Here is a 25,464-nt window from a genome sequence, read left to right on the forward strand (position 1 = left end):
AAAACACTCGATCTCCAAAAATCTAGCTGGAGATTCTCTTAACCATTTAAATTTCAGACTGTTTTTTAATGTAGGTAGTATGCCTACCAAATCTAACCTTCTCCCAACTAGTAGAGCTGAAAACTTTATTTCTTTTCCCTCAGAATTTCTCCTAAATCAAGCCACCAGATAGAAATAATCACTTTCAGAGGGCAAGATTTATATAAAACACAAGTATTGAAAGAAAAGAACATTTATGAGATTTTTTTATGCACACTTCCTGGAGGAAATAGAAGCTGATAAACCTAGACTGTTTGTTTCCTAGGTTACTATCGCTCCCGACATTATCTTCTAACCCTGATACTGAAATATTCACTGAAGCATCTGAAATTTTATGAGCACTAAGGAATTCCCAATTTGTTACTAACAAATTCTTATGCAGGAATTTAGCTTAAGGACAAAAAAAATGAGGCAAGCAAAGGGGGAACAGCTGATACCCCAGACAGCCCTATTCAAGTTTATGAATGATTTACTCTTAAGGGTGGCAGGACTTACTGCAAATGAACGTACAGGAAAGTGTCAGCTGCATTGTGGTTCAACCAATAGACGCACAGCTCCATCTTGGCTGTTCACTAGACTGCATTACAAACAGATGATACCACCGCTTCAACAGCATCCTTCCAGACAAGAGGTAGGTTTATATGATCCTTTTCATTTAGTAATATATATCCTTATGATGCAATATAAAAATATTTTACTGTAAAAAACAAGCAGAAAGCTTTGTTCCTACTAAAGAACCAAAATAGCAATGTACTCATTTCATAGCTTGGTAGGGTTTCATTATGAAAATATGAAGACTGCCTTGTGCCATTTAATAAGCACTCTTACCACCTGTGCCTTAATGGAAAATTCATGACATTTTCTATGAACCTGATCTATACCCAGACCTTAGAGTAAACCACAAGTATTTGTTAAGTGGTTACCTGCTAATTTCATTTTCTCTGAGCTATTTCATTTCAGCAGTTTGGTCTGTCTTAACAAAGGGTTTTTCTTAAAGAAAAATCTAGACTAAAAGCAAGTCCTGGTCTAAAGCTTTCTGAGTATATGTGCAAATTATACTGGTTGGTAAAAAAGCGCTTACAAAAAAGTTTGTTACATTTTAACAAATATGAGAAAACAGATCAAAATCGTTTAGTTAACTTTGGGTGTAGACACAGAGAATGTCAAGTAATTATCACAATTGTGATTTTTTTATATAAAAAATAAAAAACCTAAAGGTATCACTATGTAGGCTGCATTTCCTGTAACCAAAGAGATCATTTATAGAGCTTTAGATCATTTCTAACATTTTAATTAAAATAATCCATTGTTGTGAAATTTTAAAGTCTATATTACTGTAATATACAAGTTATGCTATTATTAAATGAAAACCTTAATAACCTTGTTTTTTATATGCCACAAAAATATATATTGATCACACTATTTCAATGTTAGTTATTCTTAAACTGATCCTCAAAATAAATACATAGTATGTTTTTCTGAAGAACTACATTTTAAAAGAAAAATATGTCCTAAGACAAATTGGTTAAGAGAGGAGGGCACGATACCTGTTAAGATAGTTAAGATTATTTTCATGAAAGTAACCTTTCATGTCTACTAAAAATTACTATTAACTGCAGACCAATTTCTAATTTTATAACATTCAAGCATTAAAATATTACTTAGTAGATGCTAGAGTTCCAGCATATTACCTATAAATGATGACCTAAAGATCCAACTTTTGCCCTTTTCTTCACTGATAAATCCATTTAAATTTTAAATGATTTTTTTTCATAATTTTTATTCCTTCCATTTCTTAGCCAACATTCAGACAACATGAGCAAAGTATCCCTTATAGAGCCCAAAGGTTGCTGTGACATGATACAGGTCTCCCCACATTCAGCACAAGATGATTAATTACCTAGAAATATTCCTGCTTACTCTGCAAAGAATGAGACCCCCAAAAAAGTCTGAAATAGAACAGTTAATTTGTAACTCAAATTTCAGGTAAATTGTAAGCAGAAGCCCCTACTACCCACATTAATTTAACACTATAATCATTAGCCTACATTTTACTAGTAATATAACTACACTTAGCACAGATGGAGGCTCACGACTGCTTTACCGAACTGACTGGAGGCATGGCTTATCTCAGAAAATCCCAGGGCTAAACCAGTTGTTCTATATTTAAAGGCCATTTTGATGAAATGACCGTATTTCAAAGTGATATGCTTAAAGGCACTAGAGAATTCAATTCGAGGGCTTTTACCATAAATAGAACAATAGCTTAATTTTATTCCGACCTGGTGATTCAAGGTTCCAGAACAGTTCCAAGTCCTAGCCCCATAAATATTTCACTAGGGCCTTTTAAAATGAGAGGGAGAAAAAAAAATAGGTGAAGAGAATAGATCAAAAGTAACTTAAACTAAAAATAAATACAGTATTTACTTTAATACTTGCCATTCTTGTAGTAAATTTTAAGGAGTTGGGAATCTAAAAAAACACACAGACTATCCTACCTTTTTATCATTTTCTATTTTTTCATAAACATGTTTATAACATTATTTAATATAAATTTACATTTTGATTTAAAAAACAATCTCAGAATATGAGAAAATCCTAAAGGCAAGTATCTTGCTGCATATCTGTCTTATCCATCAAAAGATTTAGATTTTACCCTAAATTTAACACAAAAAATTGCTACAGCTCTACTGTACTTTGAAAGAACCACATTAAATATAAGGTGGAAAATGACTCCATGTTAGAGGGTTAACTTTTCCAGATACGCCCAGAAGCTAACTAAAGAGTGAATGTTTAAAGCTGCTCATTAGTTATCAATACACTTCTAGGAGGCAAACTGTTATCATTTGCCACATAAACTTGACCTGTACATACTTTTCTTAAACTGCTTAGATGTTTCTAGCAACACTTCTTACAAAGCCCTTGCAGGTGGCACACACTGCTATCCATCGTCATTATGGCAAGCATAATTATTATACACATATTTGTGTGTGGATAAGGTACACAGTCTCACCAAAATGACAAGTGTTTACTAAGCCCAGTCGTCATTGTTTTAGAAGTGATCCAGAAGACTCAACAGATGTATTCAATAGATGTGCAGACTTTTAAAAGACAAAGAATACTCTTGAAATATGTTAGTTTGGGTTTTGAGTAATATATTCAAATCATTCAAAACCTAACAGAGTACACCTTAAGAACAAGGTACACCTTAAGAAACCTCACACACATTCCTGAGCCCCTACTCTCCAAGCAACCCCACAAGTTATTGTTATTACCTGAATTCCCCCTTCTGAGATTTTTGTGCAGATATAAGAAAGTAAAAATATGTTATTTCCCCCTTTCCTATACAGACTATCCTGCACCTTGCTTCTTTCACTTAAGGGCATATCATAAAACCCTCCATATCACATTGTAGTTACCTCATTTGTGTATGATATTCAATTGTGTGGATACGCTACATTAATTTTAACAAAACAGCTCCTTGATGGGTACAACTTCAAATACTTGTTCCCCCCTCTCCTCTCTTTTTCTTTCTTTCTTTCTTTTTTTTTTTAGGGGCAAGGAGGCCTGAAAAATATTAAAGTTGTCCACTTGTATCTCAAAAATAAATAGAATATAAAGTTCCTTAAGCCAACTTTCTAATCATTCTAAAATCTCATTGGAAATAGTAATTACCTTCATTAAGTCTTCATAACTTCTCCCCAGTTCAATAGTCAATACAAATTTTAAAAGGCCTAGTGTGATAATAAGTTAAAATACAAGGTAGTAACTTCAGTATAGTTTCAACTATGTATGAGTTAAAAGATTGATACAGCAATTTCTAGGAGGAAAAAAATTAAGTTTGATATGTTAGGGAGATTAGGGTTACTGGATGAAGTTTTTCATTTTTATTTAAAATTGCTATAACAATCAACAGTGAAATATTGCTGAAATCAATAGTGAAAAAACATTTTTAACATTAATAAGGCAGATTAAACCAATTTAAGGGGCGCAATGTGAAAACTGCTTCACTGTACTGTCTCCTCTCTCCCTATATTGTTCTCCCTGTAGTCACTTCTAATACCAGATTTAGAAGAGAAAACTTCAAAAGCAATCCCAGAGTTTAAGAAGGAATCAGTCGTAAAGGCCTTAGCAGAAAGTGCTGGAGAGGTCCTAGGTTAGCCCAGGTAAAATTATTAGACCTTCAAGCAATTCTTCCTGCTCTTTTCCAAGTCAGGAAATGGAACTGTCCCCTATTTCCTCAAGGCCCTATTCTTCTTCTCTCTCTCTTCTGTTAGTTCTGCTTTCCAAAAAGGACCCGACATTCATTCACACTGAGGTAAAAATAATTTAACAATGTGCTGACCAACCCCTCCCACCCCCGATTTTTCTGCATTGTAGTAATGCTAAAAATCTTAAAGGAGTTCCAAAGCTGAACATATTTAGGCATTTGTGTCTGTGCGCACGCGTGCGCGCACACACAGACAGACAGACAGACACACACACACACAGACACACACACCATACTATTAGGAAGGCTGGGTCAAAAAGGACTTGCCTTTGCCTCCATATGGGTCAGTTTCTATGGGGCACTTGACTACTTATGCGCATGGTGATTAGAATCAGAGGTGGCAACAATGCAGAGGTTGGGAGGTCTCCTATCAAGACAGCCACGATATCCACATTACACAACTGGGCACTACTGACACCATGTTCTACATCAATGGCACCCAAAACAATACAAATGGTACTCCCTGGAGCTGTGCAACATAGCAACCCAGCTTTCTGTAAGAATGCGCTAACAAGGAGAAATAGGAACCCTCATACACTGTTGGTGGGAATGTAAATTGGTATAACCGTTGTGGAAAGCAGTATGAAGGTTCCTCAGAAACTAAAAATAGAAATACCATTTGACTCAGTAATTCTACTCCTAGGAATTTACTTACCGAAAGAAAATAAAATCCCTGATTTGAAAAGATAAATGCACCCCTATGTTTATCGCCACACTGTTTGCAATAGCCAAGATATGGAAATAACCTGTGTCCATCAATAGATGAATAGATAAAGATGTGGTATATATACACAATGGAATATTATTCAGCCATAAAAAGAAAAGAAATCCTCCCATTTGCCACCACATGGATGGATCTAGAGGGCATTATGCTCAGTGAAAAATGCCAGATGGAAAAAGACAAATACCAAATGATTTCACTCATTTGTGAAGTATAACAACAAAGCAAAACAGAAGGAACAAAATAGCAGTAGACTCACAGACACCAATAAGGGACTGGTAGTTATCAAAGGGAAAGGGTTGGGGAAGGTGGGTGGGAGGGAGAAGGAGACTAAGGGTCACTATAATTCACAATCACAATATAGGTAGGTCATGGGGGGCAGCAGAGCATGGAGAACACAATTAATGACTCTATAACATCTTATTACATTGACAGACAGTGAGTGACCACAATGGAGGGGGTGAGGACTTGATAATATGGGTGACTGTTGAACCACTGTGTTGTATATTTGAAACCATCATAAAATTGTATATCAATGATACTTTAATTTTTTTTTAAGTCCTCACCTTTTAAAATATATATACTATTTCTAGATGAAGTAATTTGCTGTCTGGGATTAGTTTAAAAATAACCTATGGGGTGGAAGCAAGTGGGTAGAGATATAAACTGGCCATGAGGTGATCAATGAAGCTGTATTATGAGCATATGGGAGTTCATTATACTTACATTTCTGCACTACCTTTAAGTTTTCTTTAAATGAAACTCTCACACAAGTTATCTCCAGCACTTAGAAAAGTATGTGGTACACAGTAGGTAATCAATAAACATTTGTTTACAAGATTGAATGTCTATTTTACAATTACACAGGAAAGAAAAACCATGAAAAGTTCTTTCTTCATACAACTGACAATAGTCACTGAATTAAGGAAACAGAATTATGCTTTTTATTCATCTTCCAAAACTTTCTTAGTATATGAATATCTTACTTTTTAAAAATAAGCTTAAAAATTCTATCAATTGATAGATGAAGAAGAAATGGCCCATATATAAAACAATATTTATTATTCAACCATTAAAAGAAATGAACTCTTGCCATTTACAACAACATGAATGGACCTACAGGGTAGTGTGCTAAGTGAAATGTCAAAAATAAGACAAATACCATATGATTTCACTTATATGTGGAACCTGAAAAACAAAACAAATGAAAAAAACAGAAATAGACTCAGAAACAGAATAAACTGGTGGTTTCCAGTGGGGGCAGGATGGGGCATGGGCTAAATAAGGGGCTCAAGAGGTACAAACTTCCAGTTATAAAATAAGTTAGGCATAGGGATGTAAAGTACAGCACAAGGAATATACTATAATAATACTGAAATAACTGTACTGTACTAGTTGGTAACTACACTTAATCATGGTGAGTATACAGTAATATACATAATTGTCACTATATTGCCAAAACTGAAACCAACTTTAAGCAACTTTAACCTACATTTTTATTAGCCTTGTCATTACTTGGCTTTTCTTTGTCTACTGTTTTTCAGAAACAGTATTTCCTGATTCATGTCACCTGTCCTCGAAGTTTAAAGGAGTAAAAACAGGAGGCAGAAATACACTGAACCAACAAGGTGAGAAGGGTCCACAATGGTAATGAGAAAAGCTTTTCCAAGGGCAATCTGAAGAACATGGGCTTAACTATGATTCTTTTTGTAGGTAACAGCTCACTGACCACACTGTTGTTGTCACATTTTAAACCAAATGACCTGCTTTTTTCCCATTTTAGCAGTTAATTTCTGTATATGAATCTTAAACATATATATTTGTCTAACAAATAATATATATAAAAATATATACATATATAGTACAGCTTACAGGGTATATTAGCACAGAGAAAAATTCAAAATTACATTCAAGCATTAATTCTAGCAGAGAAAAGGGAAGATTCACATTGCCTATACAAACTTACTAAAAACCTTAGTACTGTGATTTGAATTGAGAAATCTGTAGAGCTTGGGTACATATACTCATTTTCTACTTTGCATAGATTCAGAAGAGCAATACAAGAAATGGAATCTCAAAGAATGGCCTCCCTGAACTCTAGCCTCTGGAATGAAACTACCACATCTGTTTATCAGTATCTTGGTTTTCAAGTCCAAAAAATTTACCCTTTCCATGATAACTGGAACACTGCCTGCTTTGTCATTCTGCTTTTATTTATATTTACAGTGATCTCTTTAGTAGTGCTGGCTTTCCTTTATGAAGTGCTTGACTGCTGCTGCTGTGTAAAAAATAAAACTGTGAAAGACCTGCAAAGCGAGCCTAACCCTCTTAGAAGTATGATGGACAACATTAGGAAACATGAAATTGAAGTGGTCTAGTGCTCTACCTAAGGTGAAGAAAATCTTTGACAACAGCCTTCAACTACTAAAAAAAAAAAAATTCTGAGGCCAGTTGATATTGCAAAAATGACTCGACTTTGATTAAAAGATTTCTACTAGAAGAGTAAAACAAGTTCAATATGCACTTTTTGTGTGTGTGTCATTAAATGTACAGTGAAACTTCACAAATGCGAATAATCTATTTAAAATGACACTTCAAGAAGTGGTTGAAAGAGAGGAGGAGCCAAGATGGCGGCGTGAGTAGAGCAGCGGAAATCTCCTCCCAAAACCACATATATTTTTGAAAATACAAGAAAGACAACTCCTCCTAAGAGAGACCAGAAGACACAGGACAACAGCCAGACTACATCCACACCTGCGAGAACCCAGCGCCTCGCGAAGGGGCTCCTCTTCTTCCTTCCTAATTACAACCCTTTAGTAGAATTCATGCCTCATATCGAAAATTACCAAGTATCATAATTCTTCATAGAAGCCACAGGGCATAAATATGCAAAGAAGTAAAAAGCTAACCTTTTCAAACAATATGGCTTCTCTCTCACTTACCAGCTTTACATTTCCCTGTATGGCCCCAGAAGACGGCTGGTTAGCCAGAGACGGGTAAGATTCCTCAAGGGAGAACAACCTAAGACAGGCACAGTCGCAGGGGGGACATCAGGTGAGAAATTGGGGATCGACAGAGGTGAGGCTTAGACCCTCACCCCTCCTGTTTTGAGAGAAATCTTCTGCATCCATGGATGTTTTGTTGCCCTTGTCTAGCTTGGATTAATACTGAGTCTATAGGCACACACCTGATCATCTACATTTGCCCTCTTACAGCACTAAATTATGTTTTCTACCTTTATCTTGCCTCTACCTACCACTTCAGCATTTCATTAAAAATAAAAAAGGGGGAAATGTGGGATTCACATATAAATCAAGTATAAAAATCAAATGAATAATCATATCTGACTTGATTGTTTATAGTTCATGATGCATGATCAAAACCGTAAGTTTCTGTGATATGACTGCCCTTGCACTGTTCTCCATGTAAGAACTTATTCACTATGTAAGAACTTGTTCACCATGTAAGAACTTGTTTGTTATGTTTCCGAAGATTGGAGACTGTTGAGAATTAGGCTTGGGGTTGATTAATGATTGTGCATTGAGTCCCCTACACAGAATTTTATTGCTGTTAACAACCATTTGATCAATAAATATGAGAGATGCCCCCTCAAAAAAAAAATTTCACTTACAAATAGAATGAGGATTCAGAAAATGGAATTTCAATGTCATTTCTTCCCACAATGCAACTCACTCTAACTATAATAAACATAAATAAAAATTTTTTAAAAAGTGGTTAAAAGAGTCCTAGAATTCAATATTAAACAGCAAAAGGTAAATGGAAAAACATAAGCAAGGCTAATGATGCCAAAATAACTTATATCTACACAACCCATGTGGGCTAAAACGGGTACTACTATCCTCCATGTGTCTTCGTAATAAAAAGACAATTTAAAATCTAAATCCAAAGTTAAATACTTCCATACGTAAAGTCTTCATATATAAAGTCCCTACTTACTAAAAAGCAGTAATTTTCTAGTTCATTAGAAACAACTTCTACATCTTTTTACTTAAGTTTTATGTAGGATTAGTGTTTAAAAAGTCTCAAAATATTCAGGAAAGTCAGCAGTACACTTGCATAAAATTTAATTGCTGTTTGGCAAGAAACATGGTCTAAGATGGCTCAGCCTATTTTCAAACTGAAACATCCTAGTATACCCGCTAAGCGGCATTTCTTGAGCTGGTTCTTTCACTTTGCTTCTCATGTTTTCATTCAAGGGCTAAGATGCTCAATGCAGGAAAGACTGCAAAAAAAAAAAGAGCCAAAAGATAGCACCCACTCAACCGCTGTTAAGAAATATGAAAGTTTCATTTCTTAACATTCTAAGGGCTGTACTGACTCATATTTTATAACCCTAATACTACTACTTCACTAGCGCCCATGAGCAAACCAAAGCATGTTCTTAACCACTATACAGAAACTGCTCTTAGACCAGAAATGCCACGTGGGAAATTATTTCAAAAGAAAAAAGCTCAAGATACAAAGATATTTCCAATAGCATTATTCCAAATAATAAAAAATTGGAAATAACAGCCTTTAACTAAATGTGCCACATCATGATACGTGTGCAGTGGTATATCATGATTTCCATTTGCACTTACCCAATAACTAATGATGTTGAAATTCTGTTCATGTGCTTATTTGCCATCTGTATACGTTATTTATGGACTGAAGTATGTCCCCTCCTAATTCACATATTGAGTCCTAGCCCCCAGCACCTCAGAATGTGACTGTTGTATAGGGCCTTTACAGACATGATTAAGGGAAAACAAAGCCTCTAGGGTGGGCCCTAATCCACTCAGACTGGTGTCCTTATAAGAAGGGAAATTTGGGCACACACAGAGATGCAGAGATGCGAGCACACAATGGAAAGATCACGTGAGGACAGTGAGAAAGCCGCCATCTGCGAGCCAAAGAGAGAGGCTTCAGAAGAAACCAAGCCTGCTAACTTTGTGATCGGGGACTGCTCGGCCCCGGAGCTCTGAGGAAATAACTTTCTGTTGTTCAAGTCATACCCCATCTGCAATATTTCTTTATGGCAGTGGTACTAATGCAGTGGGAATGTCTCTTTATGTCTTACCCATTTTCTAATTAGATTTTTTTGTTTTAACTGTTGAGTTTTGCGAGTTCTTCATATATTCTAGATACAAATCCCTTGTTGGTGTTGGATATGTGAACTGCAAAATGATTCCCAGTCTGAAATTTGTCTTTTTATCCTTTTTATAGGGACTCTTACAGAGCAAAAGTTTTAAATTTTGATGAAATACAGTTTTTCAGTTCTTGTTTTTATGGGTCATACATGTTTTTGGTGTCATAGGATTCTGTCTAGCAATTAGATAAGGAATATTTTCTCCTATGCTTTTTTTAAGTTTTATATTTTATGTTTTACATTGAAGTGCATGATTCATTTTGAGTTAATATTTTGTGTGATGTGGAATTTAGACTAAGGCTCATTTTCTTTGGCCTACAGATGTCCAATACCCCACTCTCCTTATTACATACTTAAGTAAATGTTAACATCTGGGGAGTGATTTCTCCTACTTTGTTGTTTTTCAAAATTATTTTAGCTATTCTAAGTTCTGTGCCTTTTCTTAGGAATTTCAGAATATGTAACTTGCTTTTAATAAAAATATTTTAGCAGGATAGAAAGCATGCATACAAAAATATAGGTAATGTATAAATGTCCATTTTAAAGAGTGGTAAAAAAAATCTTAAGAAATAGAACATCATCAATATTCTTGAAGCTGTATGTATGTTCTTCCAAATTAAACTTCTCTTTCCTCACTGTCTTAAATTCAAGTATTTCTTTGCTTTTCTTTATATTTCCTTATATTTTTACTATTTTTATAGTATACTAAAACCATAGGTTTTAAAATTTTGTCTGGCTTGATGTGCATATAAATGGTATAATTCTACATGTATTCTAAGTTACCTTGTTTCCTCAAGATTCACTGATGTTAATGCATACAGCTCTTGTTTATCAATTTTTGAAGCTCCATAGGATTCCTTTGTGTGACTGTAATACAGTTTATTGATCTAATCATCCAATTATGATCATTTGAATTGTTTCTTTCTTTGCATTACAAAGAAATAGGCTATTGATATTTTTATACCTAGTGTTTATGTGCAAGAAAAATCTCTAGTATTTTTGCCTAAGACTGAACTAATCTAGTCATAGAGTAAGTAGGTGCATCTTCAGTTTTACTAGATACTGATCTAACTTGTGTTCTAAAGTGTATCAGAGTTCCTATTGAGTGTATCTTGCTTTGTCCTCTAAAAATATGTCTTCTGATTCTTTTTAAAAGATGTAGGCTATTCTGTTAAATGGAGATCGCCCATATGTGGGACCAAACAAAGACCACCCAAATGAGAACAAACAATTTATTTACTCTGAGCTTGCTAGGACAAGGGAGTTAACTACCATCGCTTGCATTTGGTAGATGCTCAAAGACAGGCACAGAGTGCGAAAACTTTATAGTGAAAAGAAAGAAAGACCTGGGGTGTACTGGTTAGAGCCTGGGGACATAGAGAAGCTGGAAGCAGGCTAACTGGAGGCATTATGTGTTTGGTTTGGGAGCTTATTTGGCTTTCTCTGGTTGATCCTGAGTTGGAAGCTGGCACTAAAAAATAGGGAAGCTGGCAGTCACAAAGTCCTGCTCATTCTGGGCTGCCTGCTGTGGAGATTTCTGCTTGGCTTCCTGGACTGGTTGTTGGGTCAGAGTTCTATCATCACATACGGTCTGGCCATTGTTCATTTATATATTCAGTGTTTCATATAATATGTTACGCCATTGTCCTTTTGAAGGACATGTCAGTAACATTTTTCATGTTTTTGCTATTATAAATAATGCAGGCATTTCAATTTGATAAAATAAATATCTCAATCAATGGATATGAAACTTTTTTGTTTCAACAGATATTTTTGACTTGCCCTGAAACCTGTCATTCTAATTTTTCTAATGGTATGATTGTGAAGCTTCATTTCAGGTAGGTGAGTCCAAGATTGCTTTTTTCTTCTAAAATACTGATTGATGACGATCAAGCTAGACATATTGTAATGACATTATAGTGTAATGAGATCATTTATAATTGAAGAAAGTAGGGATTACCAAGCTGCAATAGAATGATGAATGAATGGCTTATTAGTTTGGTTGTTTTACATCAGCTGCTTTTGTGTTGTAACTCAATATAGAAGGGTGTTGGCAGTTAGATTCTATAATCCACTTGAAAAAAGCACAAAAACTTCTTTTAGAAGTAGAAAGTGAAATGCCTGGAGTAAGAGCCAAAGGAATAAAAAGATACTTTATCCACAAGGGAACAAAGTTTGGGAGGAAATGAGAAATGAGATACAGGCGAGAAATAATAAAAGCGCTTGAAAATACGAAAAGACAATTGTAATGGAATAGGTAGTAAAAATTGGACACGGTGAAGTGGTTTAAGAATTTGAAACAAAACATAAAAGGATGATACAATTCAAAAGCATTTTTTGAGTGCCTCCTTGTGAAATTATCTTTGCTGGGGAAGGTATTAAGAAAATGGCAATTCAGAGGCTCCAATCTCAGAAACCCCACATTTTGTATCATGTTGGAAATGGTATGGTGGAATTTAATAGAAACTAATTCAAACTAGTTTAAAACTACACCGCCGTGGTGTATTTACATTTTACAAAGTTAAAATAATTTCTTATCTTGGAAGCACTATATATATTTTTTCAGAAAACTGGCAGTATCAACAATTTGTCCCTGAAAACAGAATCATGTTTGTTTTGTTTTGGCTTGCTATTCAGTATATTGGGGAATGGGATACTCTGATTAATCAAATATTCTGGTTTATATAAAGTGACCACTTTCATTTCATTTATGGTGTATGTATACCATATCTGCCAATAGCACCCTTGGCTCTTCCAAACTGTCTCCCTTCTCCAAAACTGCTTTTCTGGGACCCTAGACTCAAGAACTTGTACTTAACTTTGATTTTTCTTTTTCTTGAACTCTTTCTTTTGCTTCAGGTTTGTTGGTATGTCATGATTCTTTGTTGGTAATAATACAGATTTAACCTTTTTTTTCCTTAATCTCACAGTAATCTCTTTATATCTGAAATAATTCAGCTATGCTGGGCTCCCTACTTTGGCCCCTCTGATAATCTCCTGCAATCCATTCTCCTTCTCAAATAAGTTAAAGTCCATGGCACTGCTTTCAGGACTATCCTCTTAACCGTCCTTATTGTCCTTAGTAGCACATGGGACTGAGACACCCTCACTACGTTTCAAGGTCTCAGGCCAGAGGGTATATGATTCCATGTGCCTAGACGTAGCAATGAGAATAACTTGATCCAAACAGGCCTTTTGACAGAAACAGTCCCCAGGATGTGGCCTGTGTGAACTAAACTCCAGGAGCAGACAGGATGTTGTACATTTAAGAAGAGGCAGTAGAGAGAGACAAGGCTGTGAACTTGGGTAAATTATAAAATAGTCACTGGCTTCGGGGAGGGTTATATGGAGTAATGCATGTAAAACACTGAGAGTCATGCCTGGTGCATAGAAAGCACTAGCAATGGTTAGTTAACATTTTTATTCCCGTTTACTGCTGAGGGAAATGAGGCACAGAAATGTGTATACTAGCTTATCTTTATTTCTTTTTGCCACCCATTATAGACCCTTTGACACATAAGTTCCCTTTGTGGCTTTTTAATGTAAAGTGCAGTGTTTTAACCTCCTATAATGCTGTTGACAGATTTGCTTCTTTAAGTCATGCTCAGCTGATGCAGAACTAAACTTTACAAAATTCCGTAAAACTTAATCAACTCCTTTATGCAAAACATAAGCTTCAAATATGGGATGATTATGCAAGAACAAGTTGTCTATTTGACCCAAAACACCAGTATCTGTGATAACAATGAAAGGGCAGAATTCATATTCATGAACCATCATAAAGCCGCTAAAATCTTTCATTTCATTTGTGAATACTTTTATTTGTGTCAGTTTTAAGCAGAAAGTGACATACAGAAAGTGATTTCAATCCCATATACAAAGTATTCTGTTGTTAATTTTAGGGCTTTGTTTTGTAATATTAACAATGGGACATAGATGTGGCAGGTTTGCACAATTTCAAACTGAACACGGGGAAAGGGCACACTTCAGAAAATTACTATCCATAATAAATGGGATAAAATAATAAAAGTGTGGAGTCACTGTTGGAAATGAGGAGGCAGATGCTAAAAAAAGTTATTAAATGACTCTGCCCTGGAGAAGAAAGGTTCGTCTAAGCAAAAAACTACTTTGGGAACCAATGCTCAAATAGAGTGAAAGTCAGAACTACATTCGCTGAAAATGAGGCATAGGCTTTTAAATACTTTCTTCCTGTTAAAAGGTCTAAATTTTGAAGCCGTGAACAAAAAAATTAAGCCTTTCATGCGTGTTGTTTTAGATTTCATAAAGTTTGGTGTAACTGCCTACTAATTGCACATTGGAAAACCAAGCTTCTGAGAAAAGAGAAGAAGATGATGACAGAAGTTAAGTAACTTATACAAGGTGCAGCAAGGATAAAACACCCAACTTCCATTCAGGTGGATTTGCCCCCACTTTAAATGGATTTTAGAAACTTAAGTTTCTCAGTCAAAACAAGCAGTAAAAAATGGGCAAAGGACTTGCATAGATGTTTCTCCAAAGAAGATATGCAAATGACCAATAAACACCTAAAAAGATGCTCTACATCACTGGTCATTAGGGAAATAGAAATCAAAACTACAGTGACATACGACATCACACCCATGAAGATGGCTATATCAACAAAACAAAATAATAAGTGTTGATGAGGATATAGAGTAATCGGAACTCTTGTGCACTGTCGGTGGGAATATAAAATCGTGCAGCTTTTGGGTAATAGCTTCGCAGTTTCTTAAAAGTGGGATCTTTGATAATCAGTATTCCAGGGAATTCAGTGAGACCTTATTTTTAGAAACAACCTTCTGGGTTGTACAGTACTTAAAATGGCTACTCAATTTGTTTTAGGAATTCAACATTTTTTTTGGTAGTCTCAGTTTCAATAGCAGTTCATATTCAAACTGCAAGAAGAGACTTGTCTATTTCAGCCTGAACTAAATTACCTGTGATGGATCTGAAAAGTGTACACTTATCTGTTACATAAAGTATAACAAGTCACAAAAGTCAAACAAATTCTTCTCAAATACATCACATTCTGTGGTATTTTTAGCAAATGCTATTTTTATATTTGATATTTTAGCTCAGATGCCACGTTAGTAAGGAATCCAGAGCTGGATTGAGATTAGGCTGTAACACTCTCAGGCCTAACACATTTCATGGAAAATGTACAGACTGCTAGGTAGTCTCTTATGGATTCAAGAAATCAGACACTCTTATTTATTTGGAACCATGAGTGCTATGCCCCTACGTGCAATGCTATGGCAAAGAAAAGACTCCAAATTTCTAAATAACTCCATTAGTGCCACACATGACGTTTCCTGGGTGGTACTCTGATCTCTGACATAGTGCTAACACAGAGGGTTGTAGGTTTCACTCACTTACACTAAGCCAAGGCAGGCTTATTTGTTCTTGTTTTCTCTGCAACCTAGAGCCTTGCCTTCATCAGATCCACTGCTTGCCTGGTGCCGGCAAGAAAGGACTCAGGCAATATCTGAATTTCCAATAATGACGAGGATATTCAAACTTGAAGAGGGCATTCAAAGAGTAGCAAAAACAAAATAGAAAATGGCAATGTTCAGCTGAACTCAGAAGGATTTCCTTGTTTCTGTTTTTCACTTTGCTTATGGCTAGACTAATGGCCTCTGTTGTGGGAGAAGGCTTATTAGGGAAGTGAGACCTCCCATCAGCTAGAAGGATAACCGTATACGGAAATGGTGACATGATCAGATGCTGTCTGCATTCAGTATGGTGATGGAGGCACAAGCTATTTTTTCTTGCTAATTGGTTACTGCCTTTTTTTTAAAGGAAAATCAGATAGATACTCATTTTATTATACAACAGTCTAAATAAACTCTTAACAAACTTGATTTCAGAAAATGTTTGCTACTGCCCTTAGTGTACAAGCAAGAAATTAGTCACCCAAAGGGTCAGACCAAATATCGATAAATTTATTTTTTCTTCTATGAGGAAATAATAATCCATTTGAGATGAACAAACTCTTCCCAGTTCCAGAATGCCAGTCAAAAATGATCTCTTATAAAGTCAATCCATGTTAATTTACTCTGACTAGTGTCTATGAAAATATGTCTAACAACCATGTAAAGATATGCTAAGCATGCATACTCCTTTAATTCTTCAACCAAGACCAGCTACTATATTTGCTCTCCTGAGATGTTAACATTTTGAAATGAATAAGGAAAATGGCAGACCATCTGTTTAGGTACCAGAGTTCTGACCTCAGGATTCAGAGGGCTTTCTAGCTTAAGAAAGAGCATATTCTTAGTTATGTCAGAACTTTGCCTTCTAGTAAAGAAAAGGCAGCATTATCCCAAAAGACTGATCTAAAGACAGGAAAGCACTTCACTAGTATATTGTGAATAGATTTTAGTTTTTAGTAGTTCAGTACGTTCTGGAAAATTCCCCAAGTTATCATTCTCTCACGTTTGAATGAGAACGTATTGTTTGCCCACAGCAAATTTCCACTGCGACAGACATCCTGCACAGGTTAGAAATCTACCACCTGGAAAGAGGGAATTCTGCTAATGAAATGCCTTAGCAACACCAAGAGGTCTGTGGGAAGGTGGTGATGTGTCCAGACTCTAGCAGTACTCTAATATGTGGTGTCAGGAAACAGTGGATTTGTTCTCTGACTCACACATCCTCTCCAGTGTCAGCTGGCCATGTAGTTCCCTAAAAGGGAAAGTTCATGCACTCTGTTGAGGGTTAGATCCAGGTTTTGTGGGTATAGAAGATTATCCACTTTTGGGGAAACTTCTTTAAGATAAAGAATCTAAAATCACAAGTACAGAATCAGATACAAGATGACCTAGTTTCTTAATATGCCAATGATTTCACATTATTGTTTTCCAGTGGAGAAGGAGGAAGAGACGTGTACCTTTAATGTAGCGGCTCTGACTCACTCATTCCCGACCAACCTTGCTTCTTCTCCATCACTCACATACTTCCAGGGCTGGGTACCATAGGACATACTCGTGTTGTAAGATGATGTGTGGCTCTCACCTTCATGTCCCCAGATGAGCTAGCACAGATGCTGTAGGGATTTTCCCAGAAGCCTTTTCTGTTTTTGGACTGCCAGCATTAACTCCACTAATATATGAAAGGAACAAACACATACAATATTCTGCCTAATCCAAATCAAATGGAATCACATGACTTCTTTCCCTTTAGCAGGCATGACTACTTCATCCCCTTAACATAAGGTTCTAACTAATTGCACACACACAAAAAAAAATGTGAAAAATTCTTACAGAAATGTATGACCACATGGACACTTCTTCAGTTTCATTAACTCCATGCTGAATGTGCCTTGGGGGTCTCTACAGCTTTTTTGGCTTCCAGAAGAATAATTTTTTAGGAATATTTGGGTAAGATAGAACCCTTATTTTTGCATACCTTTCCTCTTTAACCCATTTAAACATTTTGTAATGTGTACTTTAGAAAAAACTTTTACATTATCAAGTCTGTCAAAATCAACTGCTAAAAATGTTCCCATTATCAATAGAATTTGGGCTACAATGAATTGGTTAGACATTCAATATGGAATAGCAGACTATGTTTCTTTTATTTAACCTATGGTGAACTAATACTACAGTTTAAAGCAGGTGGCTTGGGTTTATTTGAATATTTATAATATTTGTACTGGAATAAAGGTGATATACAATATTATATTGTTTCAGATATGCAACATAGTGACTTGATAATTATATACATTACTAGATGCTTGCCACAGTAAGTGTAGTTACTCTATTACCCTAGCAAGATACTACAATATTACTGGTTATATTCTCTGTGTCGTACTTGCATTCCTATGACTGACTGACTTTACAATTCGCAGTTTGTACCTCTTTCTCCCCTTCATCTATGTCACACATTTCCCTATGGTAACCAGTAATCTGTTGGCCATATTTGTGGGTCTATCTCTGTTTGTTTTCTTAGACTCCAAATATAAGTGAAATCAGATTACTTATAATATATAATAAGTGAGATTTTTATTCCCTAAATGAAAAAAAAACCCAAGTAATTAAAAAACATTAAGGGATTATTTTTCACTTCTCTGTCCTTTTAACAATGTAAAATGATGCCTAATGCTTCACCCCTTATGATTTTAACCCCTTGGTGATAATTTCAGGAGCAGGATTTTACATTTGCAGGTTGGAGAAGAGAACCAGAAAGAGTGGGAGAAGCAGAGGGATGCCAGATAAGATCATCCGACATTATGTGGGCTAAAATCATGCAGTGAAGACGCACCCCAGCACTTAGGGAAAGGAATATGGTTGTCTCAAAACTTTTCCCTAAAACCAGCTCATATAGTTGAGGAGTGGGGAAGAGAAAGGCAATAAATAATTTGCCTGTATGCTCCACATACACTTAGAATTAAACTACCTAGTTATGTTTTTAATTATTTAGATGTTTTGATAGATTATTTTAAGGGTATGTCCTCTGGGATAATTTTAATGAGCTCTACTTTGTGTTAAGGAAAATAATATCTTATTTTAAACTTTCTGGGCATTCTTAAAAGACTGACTTTAACACCAATTTCATAAAAGCCAAAAGTTTGAAGGAAGTAAGCAAAAAGAAAATTAATTTAAAACTTTAATGAAGCTTCTTAAAGAATGCATACTAATTTAGATATTTCAAGTTTATGAAGTATATAAGTTACATGAACTTTAGTACACTGATGTCTGCTGGCTAGTCATTCTCCATGGATATTTAGACAGTGAAACACAAACCTTGACACAAATTCTATTTTATAAGCAAAGATAAATTTTAAAATTGTAGTATCTTCTTTTACAGCACATCTGTGATTCATTTGTTACTGATTGCATCCATTTTCAGGAAAACAATCATTTCATGATTATTGAGAAAAAGTCATCTTTTTAAAATTGATTTTCTACATTTTCATTGAGGTTTCCATAAATTCATTTTTATTTACTAAGGACAAATGGGGCTGGCTGCTTTAAACATCTCTGGTAAGGTCATCTTATGTTGTTTTAACCTGTTTTCTGCATTGTAGTTACAAGTTTGTAGGCTTACAACAAATACAAAAAGAATCAGAGGAAAATAAAGTCATGCCTTGGACTTTATCAAGTAGAAAGTTATTTCCATAAGCCCAATGTAATAACGCACAGTAGATAGAACCAGCTCTTTTCCCAAACCAAAAAAATAAGTAAGTAATTTGTGAAAATTACTTAAATCACTATAATACAATATTAAATTTACATTTTTCTGAAATTCCCATTTTCTAATTGCATGCATTTCTTTTTTTATTTTTTATTAAGGTATTATTGATATACACTCTTATGAAGGTTTCACATGAAAAAACGACATGGTTACTACATTAACCATATTATCAAGTCCCCACCCATACCCCAATGCAGTCACTGTCCATCAGGGTAGTAAGATAAGTGCATGTATTTCTAATAAGTGTAGCTTTCATGAAGTCAAAGTTGCAGGAGTGATTAAAGATATAAAAAGATGCCTAATATTGCTTACACTTATAAGTTTATAAGTTAAAACTATACAGTGAGGCCATTTTTTCTCAAACAAATTGAGTCAAGGATAAAATTTTGACCACATATGCTGGTGGAATGACTGTAGGAAATAGTCTCTCTCACACATTTTTGGGGGAATGAAAAATGTTATTATTCTTTGGAGGCAATTTAGCAACCTAGAAAAATTATGTATTTATTTCTCACATGCCACAGCAATCTGCCATCTCAGATGTTACCCCAGTATGTCCTGGGCTAAAAATATGTGTTGGCACAAACAAAAAACAAAAATCAATATATACACGAGGTTTTCTTGCAGCACTATTTGTAATAACAAAAACTGGAAACAACCCTAATGCCCATCCATAGCTGACTGAAACTGTGGTACATACAGACAATGGAGTACTGTGTGTAAAGAAAACTGAAGCCATACATTAATAGACTGTGTGAAATGATCTCAAGGATATGTTGTTAACAAAAAGGAAGAGGGAGAAATTATATATAGTGTATGACCATTTATCCAATAGAGGAAGAGGTATAAAAGTATTACCTTCCATAGTAAAAATCAAGAATAAACTTAAAGGTATTTTTAGAATAGTAACTTTTAAGTAGAGGAAGATGAAAGGAAGAAGGGCATAGCGATAGAAACCAGACTTCTCTGAAAACTAGGGGAGAATCCTCTGCCTCTTCTAGCTTCTGGTGCTCACCAGCAATTTCAGCCTCTGATGTCACCTGGCCATCATTTCCCTGTGTGTCTCTCTCCTCTCCTTCTAAGGACAGGAGTCCTTTTAGATTAAGGGCCCATCCTGCCCCAGTATAACATCATCCTACTTAACTAATTATGTCTGCAACAACTCTGTTTCCGAGTAAGGTCACATTCTAAGGCACTAGGGGTTAGTTCTTCTTTTGGAGGGGACAAAATTCAACCCATAACAGGAAAATTGTCAACATTTTACATATTTATGTAAAAGCAAAAACATTCCCTAAAACCTCAAAATAAAATGAAACAAATGAACCTACTACATACCACGCTGGTGGCATAATCACACAGAGGAATTCTTTCAGGATGCCTTGAAAGGCAATGCTTGGATTGTACAGATTTAGAGTGATATATACTAAGGTTAAAAGAGCTACTGAAAAATCTTTAACTCTTTTTGGTTCAGATAATGGAGATAAATATGCTAAAGTCATTAGAAACCTAGCTTTTCAGCATCCTTGGATACAAATATAAAGTCAAAGATACTAAGTTACAAACTCTGCTATCCTAAATTTGAACTGGAAATATCAATATGAATATGTGATATGTTTTTTCTTAAAAATTCATGTTTAAATTCTATCCACTGAAATGTTGAAGAAACCATATTCAAACTAGTAGCAGTGAATATTCCATAAAAATCTTACTTAAGAACAATTGAATCTGAGTCTTATCAATACTTTATCATTTAAGTGTCAGGTTATAAAACAGAAATGGCAAAAAGAATGTTAAATGACACTACATGAATGCAGAAAAGCAAACTCCAGGTAAGATTTTTAGGAAAAATTAGTATTTTCAGCAAATAAACTGAAAAAAAATCAAGGGGATAAACTACAGAATAAAATGTATTTAAGAGGGAATTCAAAGAAATGCAATGGGTGAACTTTTAGATCCTAAAGCAAACAATGAACCATAGAAAGCATCTGTAACATTATCAAGAAAATTTAAGTTGAGACTATGTATTTAATGATATTAAGAAATTACTATTAAATTTCAGATGTAATAATAGCATTGTAGTTTATATTTACATATATACATATACATACATATATATATACAGATATATGTTAAAAACTCATGGATGCAGTTATATAATGTATAGAGTTTGCTTTAAAACATCCTAGTGCAGGGGTAGGTAGCTATGACTTGAAAACTTTTGGACTTGGTTGATGGAGTCCCTAAAAGATCATAACACTTTTTTCTTTACTTTTGTATGTATTTGATATTTTCAACAATACAATGTTTTTAAAAGCAGGCCTGGTTTCTCTTTCACTCCTCCTTCTACACAAGATACAGAAATAAAGTTAAGTGCAAAATAAACTCTATGACTTTAGACCAACAATAGTAATGGGCACTCAGATTTTGCAAAAGGTTTTATATATATTTAAATTAAAATATTGTTAATATACAAACTTACTGTGGTTTCATACTGTCACCTGAAGCAAACATTTATTACTAGAGTGAACAGCCAAGAACCTTTGTATGTATCTGCATGTTGCTCATGTGCTGTCACCTGGGATGTTGGTACTGAACCATTTTACATACAAAAATGCCATGGGCTTAATAAAATATGGTTGCTTATATTTCAATTAATTGTTTTCATTTTGGGTGAAACAATAACCCTGCAATCTCCATGATGGTGAATTTAAAATTGTAGAGTCTAAGCCATTGTTATCTGAAAATCTTACCTGATATCAGCCATAGAAATTATTTTGTTTTTAAGTGCCTAAATGATAACAGTTATAACATCACTAACTGACACAACTTCACTTGGGGTATGTTTAAAAATAGAAATAACTTTTAAAAATATTGGCAGTCCCACCCTTCAGAGACAAAAATCTTTCCATGTGGATGAGTGGTTTAATACTGGTGTTTGCAAACATGTTAAAGTAATAGATTTGCCTGGATCTTCTTGAATGACATTTGAAAACTTTTTCTAGATTTTGATAACGGTGATTGATGTTCCCAGTAAAACTGTCCATTTTTAACTAGCTGTTTCACAGCATATTTCAGATATAAGAATTTGTATATATTAGTTCTTTCAGACTATGTTTGCCAGACTATGTTGCCACCGATTTGCCAGTGTGATTTAAAACACAAAACTTGAAACCAAAGAAAATACCATGAAATGTGGGAAAAACTTTGAAATGCCAGGAGATTTGGGAACCACCAATTTTAAATAGCTGCCCTAGAAAAATCTCCATAGCGATGTCCAAGAAAAGCTATCACCTGCCCATGAGACCTGAGAGAAGACATCCACATTCTAAGGCCATTTTTTCAACACTTATAATTAGAAGCAAACGCCAGGATTCATTCATTGATTTTTTAATATTCACAAATGAAATCTGTTGGGATAATTGCCATGACTTCAAAAATATTTTTGATTGATCATGAACTAGTTGAAAAAGGTCACACTACTTTTAAAACTCCTTTCTGGCCTGCTTTGTGTGCATTTTCTGTAACAATGTTGGTAGGATTATGCACAACTCAAGTTTGCTATTTGCTACAATTTTATGAAATTGTTGGCAAAAGTTTTGGTAATAAATGGTTAAACACAGCAAAACTATATTTTAAAAAATTAAATTTATTGGGCTGGGGGATAATGGTCATCTGTCATTTTCACCTGTCCAGAATCCATTGACTCTTTTTTTTTTTTCTGACACAGTAGTTTGAATTTTCTTTTGAGATAATATCATCAATAATCTCAGTTTTTATGGTTCTGATGCAGGGGCTGCCTGAACTCCAGCTACAGAAGTGGCCATGTGACTCAGGTCCATCCAGTCCATCATTCTAACCCTTTGGCCTCACTCATAAAATTATTGTAAGAATAAAATAAGATAATAAATGTAGATTTCACCTCAGTGATGTGCATGTAATAAGAGCTCAAGAAATGTTAGTTGGTTTTACTATTAAAAGGTGAATCTGATCTTTCATCTCCTCTTCTTATAATATCATAGAATCTAAACTGCTTCCTCACAGTGGGACACATGGCTCAGCTTACATAATCAGGTCATCTCCAGTCTTGCCCCCACCATAGCGCATTGAGTTCTCTGAAAGTTCCACACCTCTTCTTTCATTCTAGGAGCTTAATCATGCCACTCCACTCTCTCTGGTGTACTTATTCCTTCCCCCTTCCTTCCCTTTCCTCCTATACTAACCTGTATGCTCGGTGAGGACAAGCTTCCTGTCTATCTTATTCCACACTGTATTTCTCCTGAGTAACATAATTAATTGATCCCTGGCAAGGATTCACAAAGTGCTTATTGAATGAATTGTTTTAAACCACATTTTAAAGAATGAAGCCAGTGTAAGATGAGGTATTTATACATTTCTCTTAAAAAAAAAAAAAAACTTCTCCTCCCAAGTTTCCAAAATACAGAACAGACTTCTGTTGATTTTAATGTTTAAAAAAAGAGGAAATTGCAGTGCCTGTCTGGGACAGTAGATGGCAGTGCAAATATTATTTGACATAGATCCTCGTTGGTTTACAAAGATTCCAGAACGTGTCCCTGTAAATATCCAGCATGAAGTCTGATCGTTTTTCTTTATAATGTCTTTTATGGCTTTTCACCGAGACAGGCATTCTTTGTGAATACTGTTGGTGCATCGTACCTGCAGGGCCTTTCCAAAGAAAGGCAACAGCTGCCAACTAGGACCAATGTCAGGGAGGACTCCTGGCACAGAGGGCACAGGGTGGGGCCAGGTTCCCTGCCGTGAAAGACACAAGGAGCTGACACTACTGTCAGATTTTGAGCCTGCGCATTGTGATCATGGTTCTTAACCAGGATTAATCTATTGAGGAGTAAGTAAGATGAAGTCACCTTCTACATTTCTGAACTGCTTATTCCTGGTTAATAATTTTTCCCCAAGAGACTCAGAGAGTAGTTGGATATTTAGAATTTCTTCAACAAGAATGAAATTACTAACCAGTTGTATTCTTTCCAACAGTTTTATAGTATAGTATAGGATATAATCTCAGGTGCTATGCCCATGTTTAGAAGAAATTAAGTTTAAGGGACTGTGTGTGTGTGTGTGTGTGTGAGTGTACATGTGTCACACATATAGTTATATATAGCATATGAATTAAGTTATCAGACTTCGCAAACTAAACCAAATAAGACCCAAACTTAAAACCCATACATGGCTTTAAACACACATATATATCAGTTAATGTCACCAAATCCCTTGATTCTCAACTGCTCCTGTAACTTTAACAAACAATCTTGCTAGAAAAAACAAAATAGGAAAAAAAAATAAGCAGTTTCAAAAAAAGTCCCGTGTACTACGGAAACACAGTCTAGTGTTCTGTCTTACTGAATCAGGGCGCAAAAATGCCTTCTTGCTGTAAAAAACCATCCCCATCAGAGGTACAGAAGCTCCTTGAAGGCAGACACCATCAATGCTATTTTTTAGGGGAAAAGACAACTGAGCACTCAGATTCCCTAGAATAAATTTTTAGCTATATCAAAACAATCAGTTATAAGTATCTCTCCATTAGTTACAGAAACAGACATTTCATGGGATGGAGAACAGAGAAAACATTTTTACGTTGGATTTATGAGGTGGGTTATTTGGGGCCACATATTTATCTTTGTAATTCTGCTTCCCTTGGTTTAAGATGATAATACATTACTTGAATTTGTAAATCACTTCACACAAACCCTGAGTTTAAAATCCATAAATGGTTTCCTGTCATTTTTTAGGTCAGATCTGCATCACCAATGTGGCCAGCTCGGCCAGCCCTTGCCAGGCACTAGCATTGCCCACCAGCCATGCTACCCTGCTCTCCTCTTCACAGCCACTCTTCCACACACATGCTAGCGTCACAGGGTCACTGCACCTCCTGCTCCTCTCCTTTAATCGCTCTTTCTCCTAATTCACGTGGCATCTCAGTTCCCATGCTGTCAGGAAGTAATGTAACAGAGTCCACAGGGACTATAGTATGGTGTCACTTTTCTTGGTTCAGGGCTTTTGTCACAGATTGTAAATACATTTTTAACCTTTGTGATT

At 35.3% G+C, this 25,464-nt stretch overlaps 1 protein-coding gene and 1 long non-coding RNA gene across 4 annotated transcripts in view; one reads left to right on the forward strand and one right to left on the reverse strand.

Annotated features, from left to right (window-relative positions):
- Window positions 1-25,464, reverse strand: part of LOC140845161 (uncharacterized) — a 111,086-nt gene that overhangs the window by 37,402 nt on the left and 48,220 nt on the right. Inside the window, exon 1 of one of the 2 annotated variants that reach the window (XR_012123881.1) lies at window positions 535-992. The exons of the other annotated variant lie outside the window; for it this stretch is intronic. This is a non-coding gene — a long non-coding RNA (uncharacterized lncRNA). Of the gene's footprint in view, window positions 1-534; window positions 993-25,464 lie in introns of those variants that run through there. 2 annotated transcript variants of the gene reach the window in all.
- Window positions 551-12,023, forward strand: LOC140845160 (small integral membrane protein 18-like). 2 transcript variants are annotated; one of them, XR_012123879.1, is made up of 3 exons: window positions 551-670; window positions 6,575-6,658; window positions 11,947-12,023. XR_012123879.1 is itself a non-coding variant. In XM_073218909.1 (3 exons), exon 3 carries the CDS (start codon window positions 7,097-7,099, stop codon window positions 7,406-7,408), a length of 312 nt encoding a protein of 103 aa, XP_073075010.1. In that variant the 5' UTR covers window positions 551-670; window positions 6,575-6,658; window positions 7,075-7,096; the 3' UTR covers window positions 7,409-11,023. The 2 variants fall into 2 exon arrangements, 1 of the variants encoding a protein (XP_073075010.1); XM_073218909.1 differs by lacking the exon at window positions 11,947-12,023 and adding an exon at window positions 7,075-11,023.

This window comes from Manis javanica, chromosome 12 (assembly GCF_040802235.1).
Source record: "Manis javanica isolate MJ-LG chromosome 12, MJ_LKY, whole genome shotgun sequence".
NCBI classification, from domain to species: domain Eukaryota; kingdom Metazoa; phylum Chordata; class Mammalia; order Pholidota; family Manidae; genus Manis; species Manis javanica.